At 39.2% G+C, this 25037-nt stretch overlaps 1 protein-coding gene across 1 annotated transcript in view; it reads right to left on the reverse strand.

The window, feature by feature from the left end:
* Window positions 1-25037, reverse strand: part of LOC122789858 (formin-2-like) — a gene marked incomplete at its 5' end in the record, with an annotated part of 2118086 nt that overhangs the window by 634551 nt on the left and 1458498 nt on the right. Inside the window, 1 exon segment of the mRNA XM_044057292.1 lies at window positions 13879-13999. Within this exon segment, the coding sequence (XP_043913227.1) occupies window positions 13879-13999 (121 nt within the window).

Consider the following 25037-nt stretch of genomic DNA (forward strand, 5'->3'; position numbering starts at 1 on the left):
TCATAGTCACCCCTCCACCCAAGATCTGATGCATCTGTGTACATCTGTTGAACTGTGGGGAGAGGTCGTAATGGTAGTCCTGGGTTTAGATGAATTTGCTGGATCCACCACAGGATTTCCTTCTTGAGACAGGGAAGGAATGGCACCTGAAACTCTACTGGATGAGCATGTTGGGACCAAACATTCTTCAAATACCATTGACATTTCTTCATATGTAGCCTGGCCAGGGAAGTTTGGGGAGCATGGCTGCCATGAGACCCAGGAGGTGAAGGAACTCCCTTGGCTGAGATGGAGTTGGCCAGCAGTAGTTTTTGGAAGTAAGTGGTCAATGATGTGACCTTGTCAAGGGGAAGAAAGGTCTTCATCAAATCTGTCCTTATTCTGTAGCTCATTAAAATCTGCTCTTGGGTAGGAGTAAGGGAGGATTTGAGTTGGTTGATTGTGAAATCTAGCCCTTCGAGGAGGGAAATGGTGAACTGAAGGTGTTTTAACAGGGCATTTGACTGATCTGCCTGAATAAGGAGGTCATCCAAGTATGGGAAGATTTGAATGCCCCTCATCCTGCAAAAGGACACTACAGGGGCTAGACATTTTGTAAATACCCTTGGTGCTGTAGACAAGCCAAATGGCAAGGCAGTAAACTGACAGTGCAAAAACTGCACATCAAATCGCAAGAATTTTTGACAGGATGAGTAGACAGGAATGTGAAGATGTGCATCCTTCAGGTCTAGAGTGGCCAGGAAAGATCTGGGAGTCAAAAGTGGAAGGAGGGTCTGGAGTGAGAGCATACATAAGGTGGGCACATGCAGAAAAAAGATTTGAATGAACAGGTATAGGATGGGTCGCCATAGGCCAATCCTTTTTTGGGGCTTGAAAGATTTTGGAGTAGAAGTCTTGGCCTTCCTGTCCTGAAGAACCCTTTGGACTGTGCCCAGATGCAAGAGACATCATATGACTTTTGGGAGGAGATGTGTTTGGTCCTTTGGAGGTTGTGGGATACCTTTTTGGAGAGGGATTTCCACCAGGTCATGAAGTAGCTTTTTTCCACAATTGACAACACCCAGTTGTCTGAGGTGATCTATTGCAATGGGGGAAGATAGTGAGACAGATGGGCAGAAAGAGGTAGGTGATTTGGAGGGGTCTGATAGTCACGCAGAGGTTGACCTGTCAGGAATCAGCTGTTTGTGAAATGGCTGTGAAGAGGTTGGCCTGGATGAGGATGATTTCCTGGCACCTTTCCTAGATTTGGGAGTAGGTGGTGCGGAAACCTTCCTGACAAATCTTGGTTTGGCAGGAAAGTTTCTGTGAAACCTAGGCACTGGTGAGACAAAGAGGTGCTTAAGGTCCTGCAGCTCCTTACTCTTTTCCTGCAGGTATTTAAACAACTCTACTGACTGCTTTCCAAAGAAAAATTTATTTTCAAGAGGAGCATCCATAATCTTGTTTTTAAAAACCATCTGGTAATGGATGTAGTCTGAGCCAGGAGTATCTATGGAGCACCAAGGCTGAAGCAGCAGACCTGGCTGATGCTTCTATAGCATCATACCTGCATTTAATTGAATGTCTAGTGGACCTGAGCAGCTAAGGAGAGAGTGGAGGCAACTGGTGCCTTAATGGGAGAGTCTCATATGGAGAATAGCTGATCCATGGTCTGCGAAACAAGATCCAAAGCATACTTTACCATATGCATTTGGTAACTGGTGGCGAATGAAGTGTACATTTTCTTCACCAGTCTATCATTTTACTGTCGTTGTCTGATGGGAGTAAGGATGAAGAGGGAATCTGTCTGGATTGTTTGTCTGCCAAGATAGCAATCTCAGCTAGGTCTGCCATAGGAGGCTTGATGAGGTATGTTAAGTCATCAGGAACTCTATAGACCCTGTCTGGTCTCTTTGGAGCTGGAGGTTGAGATTCTGGTGCTTTTGAAGCTGAGGTAAAGGTTTGCAGGTAGGCTGGGATTACTGGGGGGGTGGCTGAGGGGAAGGGAGAGTTCACCTGCAGAAGTTCACAATACCTTTTTTTGTACTTCTGTCATTTGTGTGGAATCACATTTGAAATATTCATTCATTTCTGAAATTGTTTCTCCAAAGATTATATCTTCAGGTGGGGAATCACCCTCTAAGGAGTACTCTTCTGGAGAACAGTATCCCCAAAGGAGAGGCCAGTTGAGAGGCATATGAATGGGACTTGCCATAAGAAGAAGAGGAAGGGTCCTACTCTAGAGTCTCAGGTTGGGGTAAGGGGCCCAGTGAAGCAGGCCTGGGGCTCAAAGTTGGTAGAGTAGCAGGAGCTTGGGAGGAAGCAAGCTTAAAGGCCATAAAGGCATTAAAAAGAGACTGAGAAAATGCCTGCAAGTATGGTAAGCTTTCAGATGGAGCAGCAGGTTCTCCTGGACCAAGCCCATGAGTGCCCTGAGCCTTGTCCTGAGGTTTAGGACACATGTCACAACAGACTCCTTGTGAGATTCACACTTACCTTCCCATTGATCTTGAATCACATTTAGAGGTCCCCTCACCCTATGCCCATACAGTAACTCAAAGGGTGAAAAAAAATGAATTACTGGGGAACTTCCCTGTAAGCAAACAGATGGGGCAAATATTTGTCCCAGTTCCTCTTAAACTGGTCTGCAAATGCCAGTAGCATTGTTTTGAGTGTAGAGTTTAACCTCTCAACAAGACCATTAGTGTGGTGATGGTAGGGGGTGGTCTTTAGGTGCTTCACCCCACAGTCATTCCACAGGCAAGCCAGCAGGTCTGACAAGAAATCGGCACCTCTGTCAGTCAGTATTTCTTTTGGGAAACCTACCCTGCTGAAAATCTTTCTGCCTCAATGGATAGCAGAGCCACCGCCTCAGGGTATCTGGTAGCATAATCTACTACCACTAAGATATAGTTTTTCCCTGTGGAACTTGGGGTACTCTGAGGTCCCACAATATCCATATCTACCCTCTGAAATGGCTCCTCAATCACAGGGAAAGGCATCAAAGGAGCTTTCACCTTGTCTCCTACCTTGCCTACCTTTTGGCATTGCTCACAGGTCCTTCAGTACCCTGTTGCATCTCTGGAAATCCCAGGCCAATAGAAGTTCTGCATAATATGTCTCTTTGTACATTTTATGCTCATATGACCTGCAAAGGGAATATCATGGGCTATGGCTAGAAGTGCCAGGTAGTAGGCTCTGGGCACTACCAACTGCTGTATTTTCTCACCCTCTAGCCCTCCCTCAGGGATCCACTCTCTATACAGTAACCCTTTGTCCCAGTATACAGATTCCCCCTTCCCTTGAAAATCAGGTGCCTCACTAGCTACATCCCCTCAGGCCTTGTAATGTAGGGTCTGAGAGGTGAGCCTGTCTCAACTCTCTTTATAACCCTTCCCAGCTCCCCATCCACAGGAAGTCTGGTATTCTCTGACAGCAGTGACTCACTGTCAGCCTGGGCACTACTACTCACCTCTGCCCTTGCAGTCACTCTGTCCAAGGAAATATCAGTACCCACAAGCAGCTGTGGCTCACCTTCAGTGTCAATGCTATAGAGTAGCTCCCTCCCTGAAGTAACTACCTCACCAGTCCTGGCTGCAAGTATTCGGTCTGTCTGGGTCTCCACCAGGCTACCAGAATCACATGCTCATCTTCAACCTGACTGCGTGTAACTGTATGAACATACTGCACTGCATTATCAAAATCATTCCCTATCAGGGCATCTGCAGGGTGGTAGTTTGGAACCCTTGTTGTCTTGAGACAACCTACTGTTGGCATTTTGTCATTCCCACTTACTGGCTCTCCCACCTTTTGTTCTCCACCTTGCTTCCTTGGACATCTATATGCTACATGGCCCCACTGGTTGCATTTAAAACATTTAACCCTCGGTCCTGGATGTGTACCTGGAGTAGTGGCTTCCCCTGCTACTGGCAGACTCTGTGGGGCAGTCTGCGCTGCCCACGGTGAGTTCCTATTCTTGTGCATCTGAGTGAGTTCAAATTTCTTCCACTGGTACTATCTTGTTTTTGCTGAGTTCCCTTAGACCCATGAGAAGCACTGGGTGTCCCTTTCCTGTGCAGTGATGCCATGCTTGCTAGGTACAGGTCTCCTTTCTTCCACAACTCATCTACAGTAGTGCACTATCAGCTAACCAGATTCTCATGTTCTCAGGCAAAGTGCCAAGGGCTTGTTCCCTCACCAAAATGTCTGCCAGCCCTTCAGAAGTGGTGACCCGACATACACTCACATACCTATGAAAATAAGTGCTTAGTTCAGCAACATTTTCGCACACACTTTCATCTGCCTTGCGTCTATGCTCATGAAACTTTTTTCTATAAGCTTCAGGTGTTAACTTAAAACATTCTAGCAAACAATTCTTTACAACATTATAATTTAAAAAATCAGTGTCAGACAGTTTGGAAAGAACAGTTACAGCTTTACCATGGTGTAAGGGGGTCAGGAACTGTACCCAGTGCCCTTGGTCAACATTATACTGTTTACATACCCTCTCAAACATATGAATGAAACTATCAAAATTATCCCCCCTCTGTAAATTGTGGAAGAAATTTACTGACCTGTGCTGCTTCTGGGGTTCGGTTACTCCCTTTCCCATTACCTCCATGACTTTGCTGAAGAGTCAGCATCTCCTTTTTATGTTGCCTCTGCCTCTCCTCCTCAGCTTCCAGGTGTATCAGTCTCTCTGTTGTTTCTATTTCCAAACACCTGGCCTCCAACTCAAGTCTCTAATGCCAGATGTATTTTTAAGTCCTCTGTGGAAAGGTCGAACTGTCCATTTTCTGAGAGATGTACATCTCCAGGGCCAGTGTGATTGTCCTCTTGGCTGCTATTCTCTGATGCAGCTGTGACTAAAGATGCAATCATGTCAGCTTTAATGAGGTTGGCATGCAACAGTCCTTTAGCCTGGCACATCTCAGCCAAAAGGCTCCCTGTCAGCTTGCCATACTCCTCTGCTGACATCCATGCCTGCTCTCTCCGACTAACTAAGCTAACAAAAAAAAATAAAACAATTGTGATATTAACTTTGAATGTTCACTGCATGGCTGATTGAGAGTACAAGCACCTTCAGTGACCACTGTACAGAGGCTACAGGAATTAAATATTCACACTACTACAAGCCAATTAATATGTGATGTGGCTATCTCACCACTATCAACCAATTAATATGTGATGTGGTAATCCCACCACTGCCACCAATTAATATATGAATCCCCTGCACTGGCCCAATAATCAAAAAGCCTCAATCCTAGCACTAGTGAGGGACGTGCATATTGGGAGGATGACAAGGACACACACAGTAAAGTACAATTTCCCTTAAGAGCACACAGAGATCACAGTCAGTCTGGAGCTGGTTTCTCCCTCTTTCTCCAGATCCCCATTAAGACTCTCCACTGGCACAGCTATAGGGTTAAGATCTCAGCCGAGTAGCCAAGCTAAGACCTCCAGCACCCTCTCTGTCCAACCAGTGCTTTGTGTCCCTGCCAAGTAGCTCAGACACACACTTTGATATTTGATTGATATACAAGCATACACACCTGGGAAAGGCTGGCACAAGTTTACTAGCCATGCCCTCTTCTGCCCAGACTATAAGGTAGTACCAGCTGCCAACAACAGCCACCCTTATCAGCTACTTTTAAGGCCCTTATCGAAGGATGCCCAATCTTACTGTGTAAAGTTACTATTATCTAAATGGTAAGTGTGTCCAAGGCTATTTAGGAGTGGCCTATACAGTGTCACCAGATACATAACCAAGTAAACTAAGAGCTTAAATATCTCTAAACAAACCAGTTGCAATTAAAAGGTTTAAATATATTTAATAATAAAAGAACAAGACAATATTCAATAAATCAGCACAGTGACTACAAAGTTCAGAATCACAGGAAATATTTTAAAACACCACTGCAGGACAGACTCAAATAAGTACAGAGAACATATAAACTAATCTTTACTATATTCCTAACTATTGCTAAAAGAAACTATGCTCTAAATAACTTACTTACAGAACAAAACAAATGCCGATCAGAAGTACTAAATGGATGTTTTCAGATCCAAGACAAGATACAAAATGCATAGTTTCTGAGAGAGTTCTGAAATTAATATGAAAACATTACTGCTGGGTTAGCTGGATGACATCACTATTTGTCACCTGCCTTCAGTTCCCAGGCTAACAACTACCAACATAATTTTTAGCATCTCTGTTTGAGAAGTACATATCTCTCAGAAGTTTGCTTAGAACTGGAAGTCATAAAACAGTTAAATAATTGTACATTTTAAACCTAGTAATTATATTTTTGTTTCAAGAGAATAGAAAACCCTCTAGCTCTAGACATCCCGTCTCTTTACATTAACTAACATTTATGGTACAGTCGTAAACAATTTCAACTTATTTTCTTAAAGTTTTGAAGTTAACTCTGTATGTTCCAACTTCTACCATTAAAACACACATTTGCACAGGTATATAGTTTATACAAATTTCTGCTCTTTTCCAGCAGGGTACACTGTGGTTACCATCTTGAAGCTCAGTACATAACACATACAGTTCAACACGCACTTCTTCACCAGTAGTTTAATACCCACATAACATATTGTTCTATTACATTTGTAAGAAAAGTCTATGGATCATATAAATATTCACAAATGACATATGATTATTTACAAAATTCCAGATAGCTAGGCTGCCAGTATTTCCTTTTATCACATTTCTATATAAATCATATTACATTTTTCAAGTGATATATAATTATTTCAAAATTCCAGTTAGATGGATTGGCAGTATTTCCTTAGTTTGTCACAAATATCATAAAAACAACAGTTAATATCTATTTACTTGCATTAGACAATGATCAAATATTAATGCAGTTGAATTTGCTATTGGTTATGCTTTACGATGAAACATTTTAAAACCTTGTACATAGCATGGTTTTGGAATTATTGATGCAAATATGAACAAGCAATATATGACACCTAGAGGCATCAGTAGGAGTTAACTGCAGATGCACTTAGAGGTGTCTCATGGATTTACAGAGTTAATGTGTTTCTTGTTAAATAAAGCAACATTTACTACAGTACATTTTAAATTTGCAATTTAGAACATTTTTGCCATTAAGTATTGAAATAAAATCTATGACAAATGTATGTATACTGCAGAACATTTCAACCAATTCTAAATGACTTACCACACCAAATGGCAGTTGGCATAGAAGATTAAGGTTCTTTCTCCTGTATCCAGTGTACATGGTGTGAGCCTGAGTAAGTTAACTAGAGCATTTCACATACACACTTCATTCCTGCAAGATCTCCTGCAGTTGCAATAAAATTATCCATAATGCCACTACTCCAAAATCAAATCTCACGTGTCTTAGAGTGGATGCACAAAGAAGCTGCTCTTTCTCTCTCTCTCTCTCTCTCAGTGTTGAGCATTAATCTTAAAACAGACACATGCGGATGCAAGACAGAAAAATGCACAAAAAAGTAAAGACGACTTAAAATTTTACTTTTTTAATTACATTAATGTTGTGGCCAGCCAGATGGCCCTGGGCAGTTGCCTATGTCATCTAACACTGGATCCAGCTCTGTGCATAGATAAAACCTATCCACCTTTTATTCCTGTCATTGTAGACAATGCCATACTTAAAAATTCAAAACGAAAAACAAAAACACTAATGGATACAGACATCGCTCTGAATGAATCGGGGACAAATCTCAATAGAATCATGGATAGATCAAGAAATAATCTGGGACACTTTTAAAATATTAGTGCTATTAGCATGAGGCATTGACAGAATAAGAGAATGTGAATTAATTTACATTTTCTGAACTAAAAGAAGTCTATAACTGATGACTGCCATTATTTATTAAGTATAATTCACTGCCTTTTCTCCAAAAGTCACCAGTTTTAAGAGGAATTAAGAGGAACAGAACTAAAATTTGAATCAAAATCGGGGAGAGGTGAGAGGTACTATTACAGCTACATACAAAGGAATCCTTCATTAAGAAACACATCAGTCAAGTTTTTGTCTATATCAGAGATGTCTACAGAACTGAGGTATATTCTACTGAAAGGTTCTGTAAAATAACTCTCATAGCCAAACAGCTGTTTTTATAAAATTCAATCAAATGCCATACTATTATCAGTTGACTTGAAGGAAAACAAAGTATGGGTATGGGGGGGGGGTTAAAGCACTGGAAATCAATGAACTTCACTGGCAGATAAAGTTGGATTCACAAAAAGCTCCAGGGCTGAATGACCAAGTTAATTTTAAAATGTGTTTTAAAAACCTAGGTCAGTAAAAATGCATTGTAAATATTGTATTGCACATGTACATTTAGGTAACTTTTTGTATTGTTTGATTGTGATTGTCTGGATAAATCTTTGAACTAAGAACTGAAATTTCAAGTCAGCTAATTTTATTATGATGTTTGCTGGATTTCATGTTACCAATTGGGTGGCAGTCAGTGGTGTTTAACATTTTGGAGGATACTTCAGTTCTAAAGAAGTCTGTGATGTAGACAAAAGTGCTTGACTGAAGTATTTTAATAAAGGTGTCCTTTGAATGCAACAGTATCCAACAGTGTTTTTATTTATTTATTTGATTGACTGATTGATTTAGTTATTTATTTATTTAGACAGGGAGTTTGGAGCCTGATATCACACCCTTTTCAGTCATCAAGGGTCGACAAAAGCACTTCCATATATTTCTTCTCTGTCTTTTGAAATGAGGCATATAATCAGTGGAAATGGAAGGAGATGTACAGCAACTTCAAATGTCACATAATGACGAATGTGGTTACCACAGACCAAGACATGCTTCATCCACAAAGAAAGGAGGCGGCCCAAATTTTCCTGGGTAATAAATAGGCAAATCTCCAATGTGTCCCACTTCCAGAAAGATCTAGATAAGACATGATTTATTCAAAGCCCCAGGACAGGACTACAAGTGCAGACCCAGTGAGACCCCAGCTTGATCACCTCACCTGGAATGTTACTGTCTACGGCCTACTGCCAAGGTATCATCTCATTACACACAAAGTAAGACTTCATGTCCTGTTAATTGTTTAAATTGCACATGGGTTGTCAGACTGAATAAGGAGTGACCTCAAAAGCAGCTTCACCTCCTATAGCTATAGGACAAAGCTCCAAATGAAGGATATGGATCCCACTTTTCAGACAAGGAGCCACACTTCCCTTAAATCATGGTGGATGAGAGGTGAGCTCCTGTCACAGAGTGTAGTAACTACTGTCAAACTCTGCAATGTGGACACTGATTTGGGGGTGGGGGGGTCACTAAACAAATGGTGGCAAATGTCCAGTACTCCAGGACCAGGCAAGTAGATCTGACATCAGTAGATCTATGAGCTTGTAGTGACTCTACAGCCACTGACATCTCAGATTCCAATGCAACACCAAAATCTTCTGCAAGCAAAGGCCCACCACACAGATTATGATGCCCATCAGGTTATAAAAGCACAGAAGGGCCTTCTCCATGGGTAGGAATGGCTAACACAAATGAATGCCTAGCTAAGTAACAATTAAGGGGAATCTACTCTGCTGGACCCAAAAAGAGACTTGCATGTTTATGTTTAATCCAGTGAACTGCTCACAGAACGAAAGTTTCCAGAAGTCTCTTGAAAGATTTGTGACTTATTTTGGCTCTATGTAGGTAAAAAGCACAGAGTTTTTCCTCTTGAAAGACTTTAACTCCAGTGACAACATCCTGATGAGCCCTCTATGTACAGACGACAGTATAAATAGCAACATTCTGTAAGGAAATGGCTGCTGACACACAGTGAACTGAAGAAGGTCCTTGCAAGGATTCCATGCCCTGATGTACTAAGAAGCTTTCTTGATACCTACTGACAAATGACATCATGGAGGATCAGTATACATAAACTGGCATGCAGGATGTGTTCTGTGAAACTGTTGATGCCCTGGATGTGATACAAGTTTTTTGTGTCCATTGAAAGGAAAGAGGTCAGAGTAAAATCTCTTACTCTATTTCAGAGGACAGAGGGCCTATGCTACCCCAGTGAGGAGAAGGGTATTGGTTTGTACTAGTTAGTACCATAGAAATGGGCTTTGTTTCTGAAAAGGACCCTCTTAAGTTGTGGCTGACTATGACTGCACCCAGAGTCCACCCAATATTTTCCATGGCTCTACTTCCCTTCAGGAACTGATTGGTAGGGGTCAATAGTGTGCATCAATTAAGCACCATATCTGTCTGTTGGGATGCAGCCTCTACATCGAAGGCTGGATGACCACAAAGGAAGTAGTAGTAAAAGGGGCTTGAAAGGCTAAGACACCTGTTTTTCCCTTCAAGAAGTCATCCACCAAGTCTACAGAGGTTTGGTTGAAAAGAACTTTCCCTTAAAACACCAATAAAGGTGTCTTATCTGATCACTTCACTCAAAGAGAAAAGTCTCATCTAGGTCAATCTGACCAGATGCGTCTGAGCCAAAGGTCCTGAACAAGGTGTCATACAATCAACTTTGTATAAAGCTATGAGGAAGTGCACATCCTTAGAGAGGGAGAACAGCTTTTCTAGTATATGATCCACTAGAGAACATTAAAATCTAGACAAGTAGAATGAATAGTTGATGGGTATAACTTTAAAATGGGTAGAGCAGTAAAATGCCTTAGAAGCTCCATAAAATTTTAGATTCTTTGTTATGGCATGGGGAAGCAAAATGATACGGTGTTTAAGCTTCTAATGGATAAAGGAGATTGCGTATGAAGTGCCACTCAGCTAAGGACTGGTCGAAAGTATGTAACTTCTCCTATCAGGAGAAACAGAGCCCAGGTGCTTTAGACTACACATATGGCATTCTTGATGCTTAGCTCTATAGGCTAATGACCTAGACACTGCATCCTCCTCCTCATATGCTCATTTATACATTACTGGAGAGGAAAACATGGAGTTAATAGTGTACTCCATGAAGGCCTTCATATGCATACAGGTTTCCCAAAGGAAGGGTCATCTCATTGAGCAGCAGTACATCAGAAGTTGTTGCTCTTATCCATTTTGGAGAGGATAGGCTTTGAATCCTCAGAATTCTCAAGGGATCCTGAGGGGCAGTATTGTGCCTCTCACCATCATCAGATAGCTTAAGTTCACATATGTTTAGGTCATTGTTGGGATGAACACTTGAACGGCATATGTTGGATATTAGGAAATGGGGATTTTGCACTTGCAGGTTAAGTGGAGTACAGGAATGATATGTCTGCTTTGGAGCTTGTGCTGGTTTCAGGCCATGTTCTATAAGGGTAAGGGTGCCTTCCCATGTTTGTATACCTAGGCCCCACTTTAATGTCAAACACTTGCCTGAAGTTTAGGCCACGAAGTTTGAACTCTGATATAAGAAGGTACATGGGACATGAATAAAGAATCTTAGGCCTCAAGTACCAATGACCTTTGGCTGGGTCACTCAGGAGATGTCTACCTAAGATCAGTTCAGTTGCAAGACTGCATCCACTCAGCTGGGGGTTGAACAGATGACCTACCTCAGGACATGGAGAACAGATTGCACTTCCTGCAAGCTGCTTGTCATTCAATGAAGAGAAAAACAGATGCAAGCCTGATCACTCATTAAGGATTGACAAGCTCGTCACATGCGAGAACTGCACGGCTATGTCATAAACAAATTCATCTCTAGATGAAACATACTACATCCTGACCTGTTACTGTCAAGACCTTCTGATCTTTGCTCCAGCAGAGACCATTGGCTAGGTACAGGACCCTTAAAAAGATCCTCACATGATTAGCTTTCAAATGCTGTTATCCTTCTGTTAGTGCAAATTAGGCTATGAGCCTCTTCCTCTAGCGTTTGGGACTGGCAGGGCTGAACCAGCAGCTCTTATCCCAGTGTTAATGCTGTACTTGCTTCTTGGGAAACTGAAACAACGTCATGCAAGTCTCAGTTCTTAATTTCCTGGTCACCAAGACACTTAACCATGCTCAGCCACTTTACTCATGGAACACAGGAGCTTAACTATGTGAATCAGTATCAATATTCTAACTGTGTTAGCAACAGAAATAACTGGTGAGTTAAGTGTGGTAACTTGTCACAGTGTTGAATCTGATGGACAGGAATTAAAGAGGATGAATCCACCTTTAAGACCTGGCAAGGAGTGGCCCTAATGTTTATTGCTAATGCCTCTACACCATCTTTAATTAAAATATGTTATCAGCCCAAATTACCTAAAATCAGTAGTGATGGTAACCTCTTCCTTCACAAAAATGAATGAGTTTCTTTGCCATTTTATAAAAACTACAGAAGATACAACATTAAATAGATGTGGCTTAGACAATTTTAAGGGGTCTATATTAAAAGACCGAAGAGGTGTTTCAGCGAACACCTCTTGGTCGACACGTAATGAGAGAATGCACTAAAGCGCGAACGCTCAAAACAACGGTTTCTTTCCCTGGGAAAGAAATCGCTAACACACACACACACACTTTAAAACATAACAATGTGGGGAGCTTCACCCCCCACACCCCACCTAACTAAATATACCAACTCAGAGAACACACTACAGTGAGGAAAGGGGCAAACACACGGAGATGGCCAAGTGATTTCTTTCCCAAGGAAAGAAATCGCTGTTTTGAGCATTCGCGCTTTAGTGCGTTCGCTCATTACGTGTTGACCAAGAGGTGTTTGCTGAAACACCTCTTCTGTCTTTTAATATAGACCCATTTTAAGTATAGATCCGCGTGTCCAAGAACCAATGTGTGGTGGTAGTTGGGGGGGGGGGGTAAGCAATGTTTACAAATTATCTAGTATCTACCTGCCAGTTATCTGCTTCACCCTTTATATGTTTATAGATGTACAAAAACAGTTCTAATGTTGTAATTCAACTAATGATGTGGGCACACCAATGCAATAAAAGTAGGCAGAAGCAAAATTAAAATAAATGTGGCAAAATTTGATTCAGTTGGAGGCTGCATTCATACTAGATTAATGCAATAAACTGGGCTTTTGTGTAACTAACTCACATTATGATTACTGTCTCTATATTATACAAATTTAATTAACATCAAACAATGTCATCACTGCTCTGTATATTACTATGCATATTTTGATTCAGACTTTCACGAAATTGGCATGTAATTACTCAAGTTGGTAATGGAAAACCTAAATAAATAAACCTATAACAACATTTTATTCTCGTGGGAATCAAATACAACTGTTTAACAAGTTAAAACATGTATTAAGCAATTGAGGTTAAGGCCATCATTAACCACACAAGCAAAATTCACACAGATCCTCAAAGATGAAAGGGAAATTAGCCACACTACACCAAGTACAGTTAATAAAACTGTTAGGGGTGATGTGTTTACTAAGCAGCTTCTATGGTAATCTGAAGTGTAAAGGTTATAGAAAATCCTCTGAAGTTGCTCCTGGATGTAAAAGTCAATAATCTGTGATGGCAACGCTGGAATTTTGTTCAAAAGCCACAGAGAAACAACTTGCATGATTGTTTTGTTTTTGCAAATGACCTACTCTGTCTGAGACTGCTCTTCATGTGGGCAGAGCTTGGCTTCACAGTCTCAAAAAGCTAAAACAAATTTGGCAAGGCAATACTCTAGTTTTGTGCTAAACATTTACATCTTCAGTACATCTGATTCATTAAAGGAAGGCAATGCCTTAAGCCAAGTGTTAGCAGGGTTTGTTAGTAAACAGTAAACATGCTAATTGAAAACAAGTCTGGTTAAAAAAAAATATTCTTAATCCTATACTAAGACAAGACAGACTGTTAAAATCAATAAAACCAGAAGACAGGCCATAAAAAATGGAAACATTTTTGTATCGTATATTGTTAATCGAATTATTGTGAAGTGACACTATGTTCCCTAAACACTGCTTTTGTATGTTTAATCCCATTACCTCGCATATCCTTTTTTAGTTTACGAAGATCCTTCTGAAAATCTTCAAACTTCATCTGAGATGCTTGAAAAAGATCTTGCGGCTGTGGTAAGGGGAACACGCACTGTTCTTTGCCAGCATTCTGAAATATAAAGATTTATACACAATATAATGAGCTGCAGTGTCAGGCATTATAAGGCTGACGTACACAGCCATGTAATAATAAAGACGTTTGCAAACATATCGCTTAAAAGATTCAGTCAGTGTAATACAGAAGGCCAAGGAATAATTATTTGTTTGAAAACCAGAGAGAAATTATTTGCTAAGGTATGAATCTGATGGGAAACCAACATAGTTACAAGGTACGATGCACCTCAAAATACCAGTAAATACAGTGAGGACTACATAACTTTCCCAAGTTGCTTATCCCCAGGGTAAGTGTCCCACATGACTTCACAAAGAGGGCTATGATCACAGTCCTCAATAATAATCCATTTTGGTAAAATAAGAATCTGACAAACAGCTTTCTGCAATCATCCCCAAGCCACTGCTCCAACAAACTGATCTACCAGTGATGTCAGGCTGGAAAGTTTGCCTCCACTTGGGCATACACAAACCCAAGGTTGGTGATTATACATTTAGAAATAAACTACATACAGATATACAACTTATACCCCTCATTGCAGCTGCATGGGACAACAGCAGCCCAAGGATGTTGCCAGTGCACCACTTGAGTGGATCACTGGAAACTGAATGCAATATTAAGCTGCAGGGCTACCTGCCCTGTATGTCAGTGTTTCCAAACTCTGTGACTCAGGCTCTGAGCATAAACAGCTTACTTTCAGTAGCAAACTTCTTACACTCAGTACCTGGTGCTTGCATGAACCATGATCATCCATTGTACCTTATACTTTCCTGCAACTGTCGTTTGTAGCTATGCATAAGGTTTTCTGAATGCCACCACTATGCGAAACACTAAGAAGAAGAAAAGTAACAATAATAATAAATAATAACAATAATAATTATACATATAGCTTGGAGTAACAAGGATATAGAAATAGTCTCCCAGACAAAGAAAATAGTGTCATTTCTGTCATCAATGTAACCAATAAGTGGCGAGAAAAGCAATTAGAGGAGAAATAATCTATTAAATAAGCCTAAAGAAATAAGGAAATAGAAAACTGGTGTTGTAGAAGAGGCAGGTGCAACATGCCTAAGGTACAGTTTTCTTGACCCCTAGATCAAAACACAAATGGTTAGGTAAGATGGCTTTTCATGTCACTCTTTCATTCTATATACACCTTTTCCCCATACATATTTAACAAACTGCACAACAAATGAAGTTTACATTTTGTTTTGAAGTACTTAGTACCTTTAGCATTTTGGGCAGGGAGTAGTTAAGCGGACACAGTGAATATGCTTAAATTCCCTTAACTTTTCCTTGGTGAAAACATTTTTCTTTCATCTAGTACAGTACAGATAACCATACATGGGCAAAACCACAAGCAGCAAGAAAAAGAAGGCAGCCATGAAATAACTCACATTCGGCCATCTAGAGGACAACCCCCCCCACACACACACACACACACACACACATATATATATATATATGTATATACACACATACATATAAAATGCAAATTATTCTCATACACGGTCAGATCTACATGATCACACGTTTATTTCACACTCTGCTTTTACAGCTTTCATTGTTTCATGGTTTACATTTAATCACGTTTTATTCTACTCTAACCTACTCTTATGCCTGCCTAATGAGGTGCCAAATACTACAACATTGCACTCTACACACTCAGTGCACATAAGGATCTCCTGTTTTTCAGGATGAGCAATTCTGGCATTTCAAGCATTTGCATTTCTTATCTTTATCCATCTTTTACTAATACTCCTATAAAGTCCATGTCAAGTTACTGAGAAGGAATATACTATGAGAGTCAACTGAAAAAGAATATTTTTATAAATCTCAATATGGAGGAAATGTCTGAATTGAAAATGATGTGTAATGATCCCCACATAATATTTAAGCCAGCAGATAAAGGAGGGGGGATAGTGGCTATGGATGCGACTTTTTATAATGATTTAATGCTCCATATGCTAGATAGTGATACTGCATACAAAAGGATTGAGAAATCACATATAGTTTCACTAACGCGATATGTTCATGATACCCTCTACGATATGCTTATGACCAGGTCTATTGAAAAATCTCTTTATGACTTTCTACTAGTAGAGCTTCCCCTCATCCCTATTATCAAGGGCCTTCCAAAATTACATAAAAAGGTATATCCACCACCATTGAGACCTATAGTGTCCGGTGACCATTGGGTCACATATAATGCATCACTTTATATACAGGATAAGTTAGGAGCCTTTGTAAAGCAGGTCCCTACAATCCTTTTGGACTCGTACAAACTTTTGGATGACCTGAAGTCAGATATAATAACTAAGGAAATAATGAATAGCACCATATTGGTGACTTTAGATATTGAAAGTTTATTTACAAAGATTCCCCACGAATATGGCTTAGATGCAATAAGAAGCCACATGACACAACTTAAGGTTCCCAATGGTGATATTATGAATATATGTTGCCTTTTGGATTTAGTCTTGAACAATAATGTCTTCCTCTACGGCAATGTGGCATATGCACAAACATGGGGGGTTGCCATGGGGACCCCCTGTGCCAATGCATATGCCAACCTTGTCGTATTGGAATGGGAAAAGGAATTTATATTTAATGATATGAGGTTTGCAAACGTCGTATTATACAGACGTTTTGTAGACGATATACTAATTATATGGAATGGTGATGTAGATGGCCTTATTTCTTTCATTGACTATATGAACAGTGTCACTCCGTTTTTTAAGTTTAGTTATGATTTTTCTCATCATCATGTTGATTTTTTAGATATTACTATCAAAAAGGACAATTTATGTAGACTATCTACAACACTCTATAGGAAACCTTGTTGGAGGAATGGGATCCTCCACTATGATAGCCTACATCCACGACATATTTTTCCAAATATTATAAGAAATCAAATGGGGAGGATTGATAGAATTTGTAGTGACAGACTTGATTCTCTAAGCCTAATGGATACTCAAAGGAAACTCTTTGTGGAAAGGGGCTATCCTATTGAAATGATTAATGAAATAAAAGAACCACTATCTAATGGTACTAGGTTCCATATTAAAAAGTCTACTTTTTATTATAATTCCGGTAGGAAGATGTTCAATACTATGTCCTATGATATCAAATACACCAATGATGTACAGCATTTGACCAATATAATAAAGGGCAACTGGAAAATTTTACTATCAGATACATCTATTTCAGAAGTTGTGAGTAATAAACCAACCTTTAGATACATGAATTGTATGAACATAAAGAGACTATTATGCAAGGAGAAATTAACTAATACATCCACTGATATTAGATCTTTGATAAAAACAGGCACCTTCCCATGCACTAAATGTCCCTATTGCAATTACATCTGTAGAAATAGTGGTTTTACACCTCCAGATATGATAAGGAACATACTACCAATGCACTATGCAAATTGTAATACTAGAAATGTGATATATCTTGCCACCTGTACCCTTTGTGATGCTTACTATGTGGGTTTAACCTCACGGAGACTAAGAGATCGAATTTATGAACATGTATATAACATCAGAAAGAGTAATCTTAATAATGCCTTAGCTCTACATTGTAGCATCCACCCTCAACATAGTTTTGTGTTCCAGGTTTTACAGGTGGTGGATTTTAATAGAAGGGAAGGTGACAACCTAAATACCCTGGAGGGCTTTGAGCTAAGATGGATACTGAGACTTAGAGCTCACTTATCGCCAGGTCTCAATTCCGTAGTTAATCTTCGACCAGCCCTGATAGGTCCGAGCTAATAAAAAAGATATTGGAGAATTTGATGTATTTTGCCATCTTTATTAAATATATAAAATATATATTTTATTTAATTATTGATGATACAGCTTTATTTTAGTACTGTAATTAAAAATATGCTTTGTTGTTAGTAATTATTATTTATATATTAATTTTGACAAATGTGATTAAATATTTTCATTGGACTCTACAGAGTTCGTGAACCTCTTGCTATGAGGCTCGAATCTGTAGTATCAATTTACATTAAACTTAAGAATAATGCCATTTTATAGCTCAGTCTCTAGTATTAGTTATTGGAGATTATATTACAGCTGAGTGCTAATCCTACTTTTATGTTTATTTTTATTTTTAGAGCGGCGTTTTATATTGCGCATCTCATTTCTTTGTTTGTAGTATTTACTTTAATTTATGGCTTTAGTTTTTGATTAAATGGGATTGTGTATAAGATTTATCTGTGCTTTTTAGGAGATATATATACTTTGGATACTGGTTGTGTTTTGACTTTTAATGTCAGAACCTAATTATAGTCATGGATTCTGTGACTATACAATTCTCGCCATGGTTAGTATGGCAGCGTTTTGCTGTGCTAAGCGTATTGCTTGGCTAGCTGCTACAACATGATGTTTCCTTTTCCCGGGTGTGTAATCCATCATGGCACAAATACAAATGTACTTGACTGTAGGTTTGCTTCAACAATGAATGCTGTTTATAAAAGGCTCTTAGTTAATATGTTGAGATGATGTAGTCTTTTATTGTAATCCTTAAGACTACGTAAATGTCAATGATTTAATTGTTCTGGAAATAAGCATTTATATCAGAATGTAATAATATGAGATGGAAATATGCCTTTAGAAACGAGCTAGGATTGTTAAATAGAAATCTAGTGGAAGCTATACCATAGATTGCTTCCTTTCCTAAATATGGGCATGGCTTCCTGAATTGATTTACGGAGGCGCAATGCCGATGTTTGAACAATTTTATGTATTTCATCAATTAATGTGATATTCATAGAAATGAGAAGGTTTAATGATGTGTTTTAAATGATATATTTAACAGATTCTTCACGTTGGTTTTAAATATAATGTTAGGTAGTTAAAAACAGTACTATTATTCTATTTATTCAAGTTTTATCATTGTTAACGAGCTTATAGTTTGTTAATTGATCACAATTAGTGTGATTAATTGGTTAATTATGACAAGGGGTTTATATAAAAGAAAATGGATTTCTTTGCATGATTGTAACCTGATGAAGCACAACTTGTTTGTGTGAAAGCGCTCGTTCCTGTTTTACTTTTACAATAAACGTTACTTGGATTATATCGTGGTGGTTTCAAGCAGTTTCTTCACTATTACTGAGAAGGAATAGACAGAAAGTCATTATATTGAATGTAGACTGTTATAATGTCAAAACACTGAATACTGAAATCAAAATATCTACTCCCCTATTTGCATATAGAAGCATGGACCTGCCTAACCCACCCAACCCCCAAACTCCGGCACAACTCACAGAAGCAATCATTTCTAAATTTTACTAACAGGTGAGCATACCTCTCAACTATACACATTTCCACAGAATGTTCAGATTTTTGTCTCATATTTTTGGTCTGTTCCTCAAAGTTCCTCATAAAAATGTGTGTTTTTTTTTGACAAATCAATGGGATGATCTAAGGATTAAAGTCACTAAGTAATGACACATATTCAAGTTTCAGATTTCATATCCTTCAGAAAATGCATGGTAACACAGATCTAGTCATTCTAACAACATTCTAAGTTTGTAAGAGCAATATTTAAAATGTGTCCCTATTTTTGGGCCTTTGTCCACACTTCTTCCGCTAAGTGGTTGAGAGGTATGCAGGTGAGTGATACTGTTTGTTGACTGGCTGTGTACTGGCACAATGTATATATGTAGGACATGTACTTCATTAGTAGTTATTTTGAGTTCCAGCATTGTTAAGTTTCAACATTTTGACATTGCAGGGTTTTTCACTCAATATAAGGACTTTCAGTAGAACACTATTCAATAAGTTGTAATGTAACAAAAGAGTATTTAACCAGGTTCACTTTATCAACATATATCACACTAGCTTAACAATGCAACATAATGGTTGCCAGGGTTATAGCAATAATTCTGGTATGACTTGAGCAATGAGATAGCTTTCAGAATGGTTATATATGGACAGGCGCATGCGCGCACACACACACACGCACGCACGTGCACACACACACACACATTGTGTGTGTGTGTGTGTGTGTGTGTGTGTGTGTGTGTGTGTGTGTGAACCAGCCCTTTGGTCAAATGTTCAGAACACTGAATATTTGTAATTACTGGCATAAGTGATCCAACAGTCATACGATTACAGAATGGTGGCATTACTTAGTGAGAGGTTGCAGTATAACAAGGATTGGGAATTTGCCTTTTACCCACTGTTGTGCCATCTCAGCGGTGGTATATATATATATATATATATATATATATATATATATATATATATATGTAGCAGGCAATGAGTGGGCTTTCCCCCTTCAAAAAAATATAATTTGTTGTTGTTTTCTTCCAGAATTTTGACTTTCAATTTTTTTAGATCGCTCAGTTTATGTTAAATTTTGTGAATTTTTAACTACAGGTAGTACACTCATATATATATATATATATATATATATATAGAGAGAGAGAGAGAGAGAGATGGGTCCCCTTCAGAAGGTCAAACTTTTAAAAGCTCCACTTTCATATGGCCGAGACTATATGATCGAATTTTTAAAAGTTCGAGTACGGTTTGATTGGGGATCTCCATATAGCACGGAATGGCAGGATTTCTTTTTACCTCAATGTAGTGAGATCTCGGAGTTGGTATATTTAAATAATAGGGGGGTGCACTGTTTAGGTTTGTTTTTCTTGTTTATTTTTTTCACATTTTCTAACATTTAGGTGTTTGATTATGTGAAGTAGATCCACATACATATGTATGTGTGTGTGTTTGTGTGTGTTTACAAAAATCATAGGAATCAGAGGAAATATAAGGCTATTTGATCAGAAACCATGCATGTCTTGCCAATAACCCAACCCTTTTCAAGAAAGGAAAAGCCTGTTAAGTCCCTGATATTTCCAGGCACCCATCCAGTTGTCTAAGCTATGTTTGAAGGTGAACAGGTTATCACACTGCTTGACAAGCAAACAAAGCCTATTCTAACAGTAGGGGGAGCCGCTGGGTAATGAACCTATCCCTCTATTTACTTTTATTTATTTCTTGATGTAGAATGAGATCTTTCATTGTAGCGCTGGTTCCACTATTTAACTTATCAAGAAAAAGGAAATCATGGATAATAACATCCCAGAGGGAATGGTAAATAAGGCACAGGTTTCCCCTCAAGAACCTACATGACAAAGCACAGGACGGGGATTTCAGCCCACCCTGATAGCCAAGACGTTTGAAGACAGATATCCTTTTTTTTTTTAAGGAACCTCTGTAATTTTTTGAGTTTTTTGATATCTCTACTGAAATACTGAGTGAGTACAGGAGAATAATAAGTTCCCTGGTTTTAGAAGAGATGCTGTTTGGGATTAGTTGTGAGATAATGAAGAATTTTAACTATGGTTGCTACATGGTATTCAAAGGAGAGGAGAGACATTGACCTCGATTCACAATTACCTGATTACTGTTCTCATTAGATAGCAGTGTGATATATATATATATATATATTTTAAAACACCTTTATTGAATTATCACTTGTGATATAGGCAAATTTACATTTAAATTAAAGAAATCAAACTGTATTAACAAGTTCACGTTTACAAACGTTACACTTTACATATATTTGTAAATATATAACCTAAGCAACATTTCAGAAATTATTCAATTCCTGCCATATTTTTTAAATGAGAAACATCTTTATTAAATGATCACTTATGACATAGGCAATCATACATTTATATAAATGAAAACAAACCACACTGACATAATTCTAGTTGCAAGCATTTTACATCACAAAACCATATTGACACACTCCCAGTTGCAAACATTATACATCACTTATAATCTATCCAATCATTTTCAGTCAAACATTACATAGCTAATTTAAGTCCTGCCTCTTTTAAACCTCATTCCTCCCCTATATGTATTGTTCCCACAATTCCCATTTTTTCTATGTAGTTCTCCTATCCTTTTCTAAAGATCTAAATTCCAGTTGTTTTATTTCTGTTACTATATTCATTCTAGTATAGGTGGTTTAGATTTCGATTTCCATTTTCTAGTAATTGCTTTTTTGGCAACCATCATAATTGGACACAGCAAGGCCTTACCATGTCTAGGCAATTTGGATTCTGTATCATAGCTCAGAAAAATCATCTCCCTCATCACACCAATCTGCCCACCCAGCATCTCCAACAGTGCATCCCACAGGGAATTCTTAAAGTTCGACAACCCACTGCACTCCCAGAAAATGTTCCCAAGTACCTCTTTCTTCCCTGTCACATCTCCAACATTTGCTGTCTACCTGAGGAAAAATTCTCTGGAGTCTACTCAGGGTATACAAATATTTATGTAAACATTTCCAAGCAAAAATCCTAAATCTTCTAGACCTTGTTGCATATTTGAGAAACATACTTGTATCCTTCCATTGTTTATTTGTGAATTGCTTATCGAATCTCTCTTCCCGATCCTTTCTAACCTCCTCCGATTCATTCTTATAGTTATAATGGAATATTTTGCATGCTCTACTAATTACTCCTTTTCTAATGGTAGCTTCTGTTCTAGATTCTACTAAAAAAACTCTACTAGTGCTGGTCTTTCATTTAGGACCTCCCTATTTCTTTTTTCTTATACTCTGATATCAATCCTTGATAGGGAAGGCAATCTCTAACCTGCAGTCCAAATAAATTCTTGGCCTCTTCCCATTCTATTACTTTTCCCCTCTCTAGTTATTTGCTCCCAAAACGTTGGTTCCTTTGACAGTTTTCTCCAATAATTTCCAGCCCCCTCTTGACTATTGTTTATATCCCTAATTGCAGTCATCCCTATCAGGAGAATCTCTTTTCACCATTCCCATGTTGGCTTAGTTCTTAGGATACTTTCTGCAACCTTATGGATACCAAATTCTATATAACTATTGCTATTCTACTTAAAGGCTTGCATCCAAAATCCCAGTCTCTCTTCGTTTCTTGAATGGGTCTATGTTAAATATTCGAACATCCACAATGTCGAACGTTACATAGTCGAGACCAAATGTTTGACATTTGGATGTTCGAATATCAAATAAAGAAAAACAAAAACAAAAACACACCTTAACAGTGTGAGCAGGGGGCAAGCCCCCCCCCTGCACCACCCACCCCCCCTACTTAAATATACCAACTCCGAGAACGCACTTCAGTGCAGAAAAGGGAAATTCTCCCCATCTGTACCATACAGCGCTGTTGAAAGTCAATCTTTGAACACTTGAAATTTCGAACGTTTGGTCTCGACCATGTAACGTTCGAAATTTTAAGCATTCAAAGAATTGACATAGACCCTCTTGAACCCCCCCCCATTTTATCATCATCCCTTTCCTCTTTGAATTATAGTTTTCCACTTGTGCTATGTATAAGATATCAGACTGATATTGAAGTAGGTTGTAGTAATTTGATATTTTCTGAAAGAGATGCTGCTGCATTTCTTGGCATTTAGTTTGAGATATTTTTGATACACCAAGACTTAACTTGTATTAATTCATTTTGTAGGATATTAGCATCACTGACTGACTACAACCAGCTTACAATCAGTGGCAAACTTAACCAGAGATACTGTTGTTAGTTTTAAGGTCAGGAAAATAACTGCCAAATAAAATGTGGTCCAACACAGATTAGGAGGGGGGGGTTACATTTTCCCTAAAAGGAGGCATCACTGAATATGACAATGAGTGATCTGTCCTTTAGACATTTTGTAATCCATCTCATACAGGGCTCAATGTGTAGGTCCATTAGCTTACTCACAATATCATGTGGCATGGTGTTATACACCTTTGCCAGATTCAAAGCAGCAGCATGGATTGAAGGACTTGTGCAACGCTGTCATCTCCAGAGCGTTTATATGCAAATTGGTCTCTAGAGGGGACCGCATGCCTTGGACTATTTGTCCCAGATAATGCCCGCCCGAACTGGATGTGCCCGTGGTCACTGTGACCTTTGGAGGAGGGAGAATGAATGGTTGGCCTTGACAGAGGTCCTCCGATTAGAGCCACCACATAAGAGATTGTTTGCATGCTACAGAGATTCTGATTGGATGATTCATTGGATGCCAGAGAAGGGACCATTGGACTGCCAAGGTTCACTGAATAACTCTCATATGAAGGTGTGCTACTGGAACAAGAGTAATCGTGGTGGTCATGGCCCACAAGGCTCTTAAAACAAGGCTTGATGGGGGAGAAGGAATATCTAGGATTTGCTGATATGGGTTTTCAGGGTGGAGATTCTGTCCAGAGGGAGAAGTGCTAAAGAACAAGTGGTTTCCAGGTTGACCCCGATGAAATCTATTATCTGTACTGGACTGAGATGAGACTTTTTTAGACTGATGGAGATGCCTAATGTCGAGGCTAGATGGAACAGAAAGTCTCTGGCATCTAGGAGTCGATGCCTGGAGGGAGAAGTTTGGAACCAATCATCCAGATAGGGAAACACCTGGAATCCTTGCAGTCTCAGGTGAGCTGCCATTACTGACATGCATTTGGTGAACATCCTGGGGGCTGTGGTGAGACCAAAGGGGAGTACTCTGAACTGGTAGTTAATGGCCCCAGCTGAAAGCAGAGGAACCTTCTGGAGCACCTGTTCATCTTGATATGATAACACACATCCTGATGGTCTATGGCGCAAATTCCTGAAGGAAGGGCAAAATAGACTGAATCATGACCATTTGGAACTTTGAATTGGCAACTGATTTGTTGAGGGTCGTAAGGTCCAGAATGGGCTTGAGGTCCCCTGTCTTTTTGGGCACTAAAAAGAATCTTGAGTAGATGTGTAATCCGAGTTGATCTGGGGGACACTTTGGATGACTCTTTTTGAGAGCAGCTTTGAAACTTCTAAAGGTGCAGCCTCCCTCTGGCTGGGAGGAACATCGGGAAGGGTCTTGCTTGGAGAGAGGTTTTGGAAAAAGGGTACTGAATAACCTCCGGATACAATCTTTAACAGCCAATGAACTTTTGCAATGGCTTCCCAGGCTGTTGGGTGTAAAGACAAACATTCGCCGACCTCCTCCAGAGAAGAACAGTCAGGCAATACTTCAGGATTGCTGGTTGG

This window comes from Protopterus annectens, chromosome 15.part0 (genome assembly GCF_019279795.1).
Source record: "Protopterus annectens isolate FY-2018-M chromosome 15.part0, PAN1.0, whole genome shotgun sequence".
Lineage (NCBI taxonomy): Eukaryota > Metazoa > Chordata > Ceratodontiformes > Protopteridae > Protopterus > Protopterus annectens.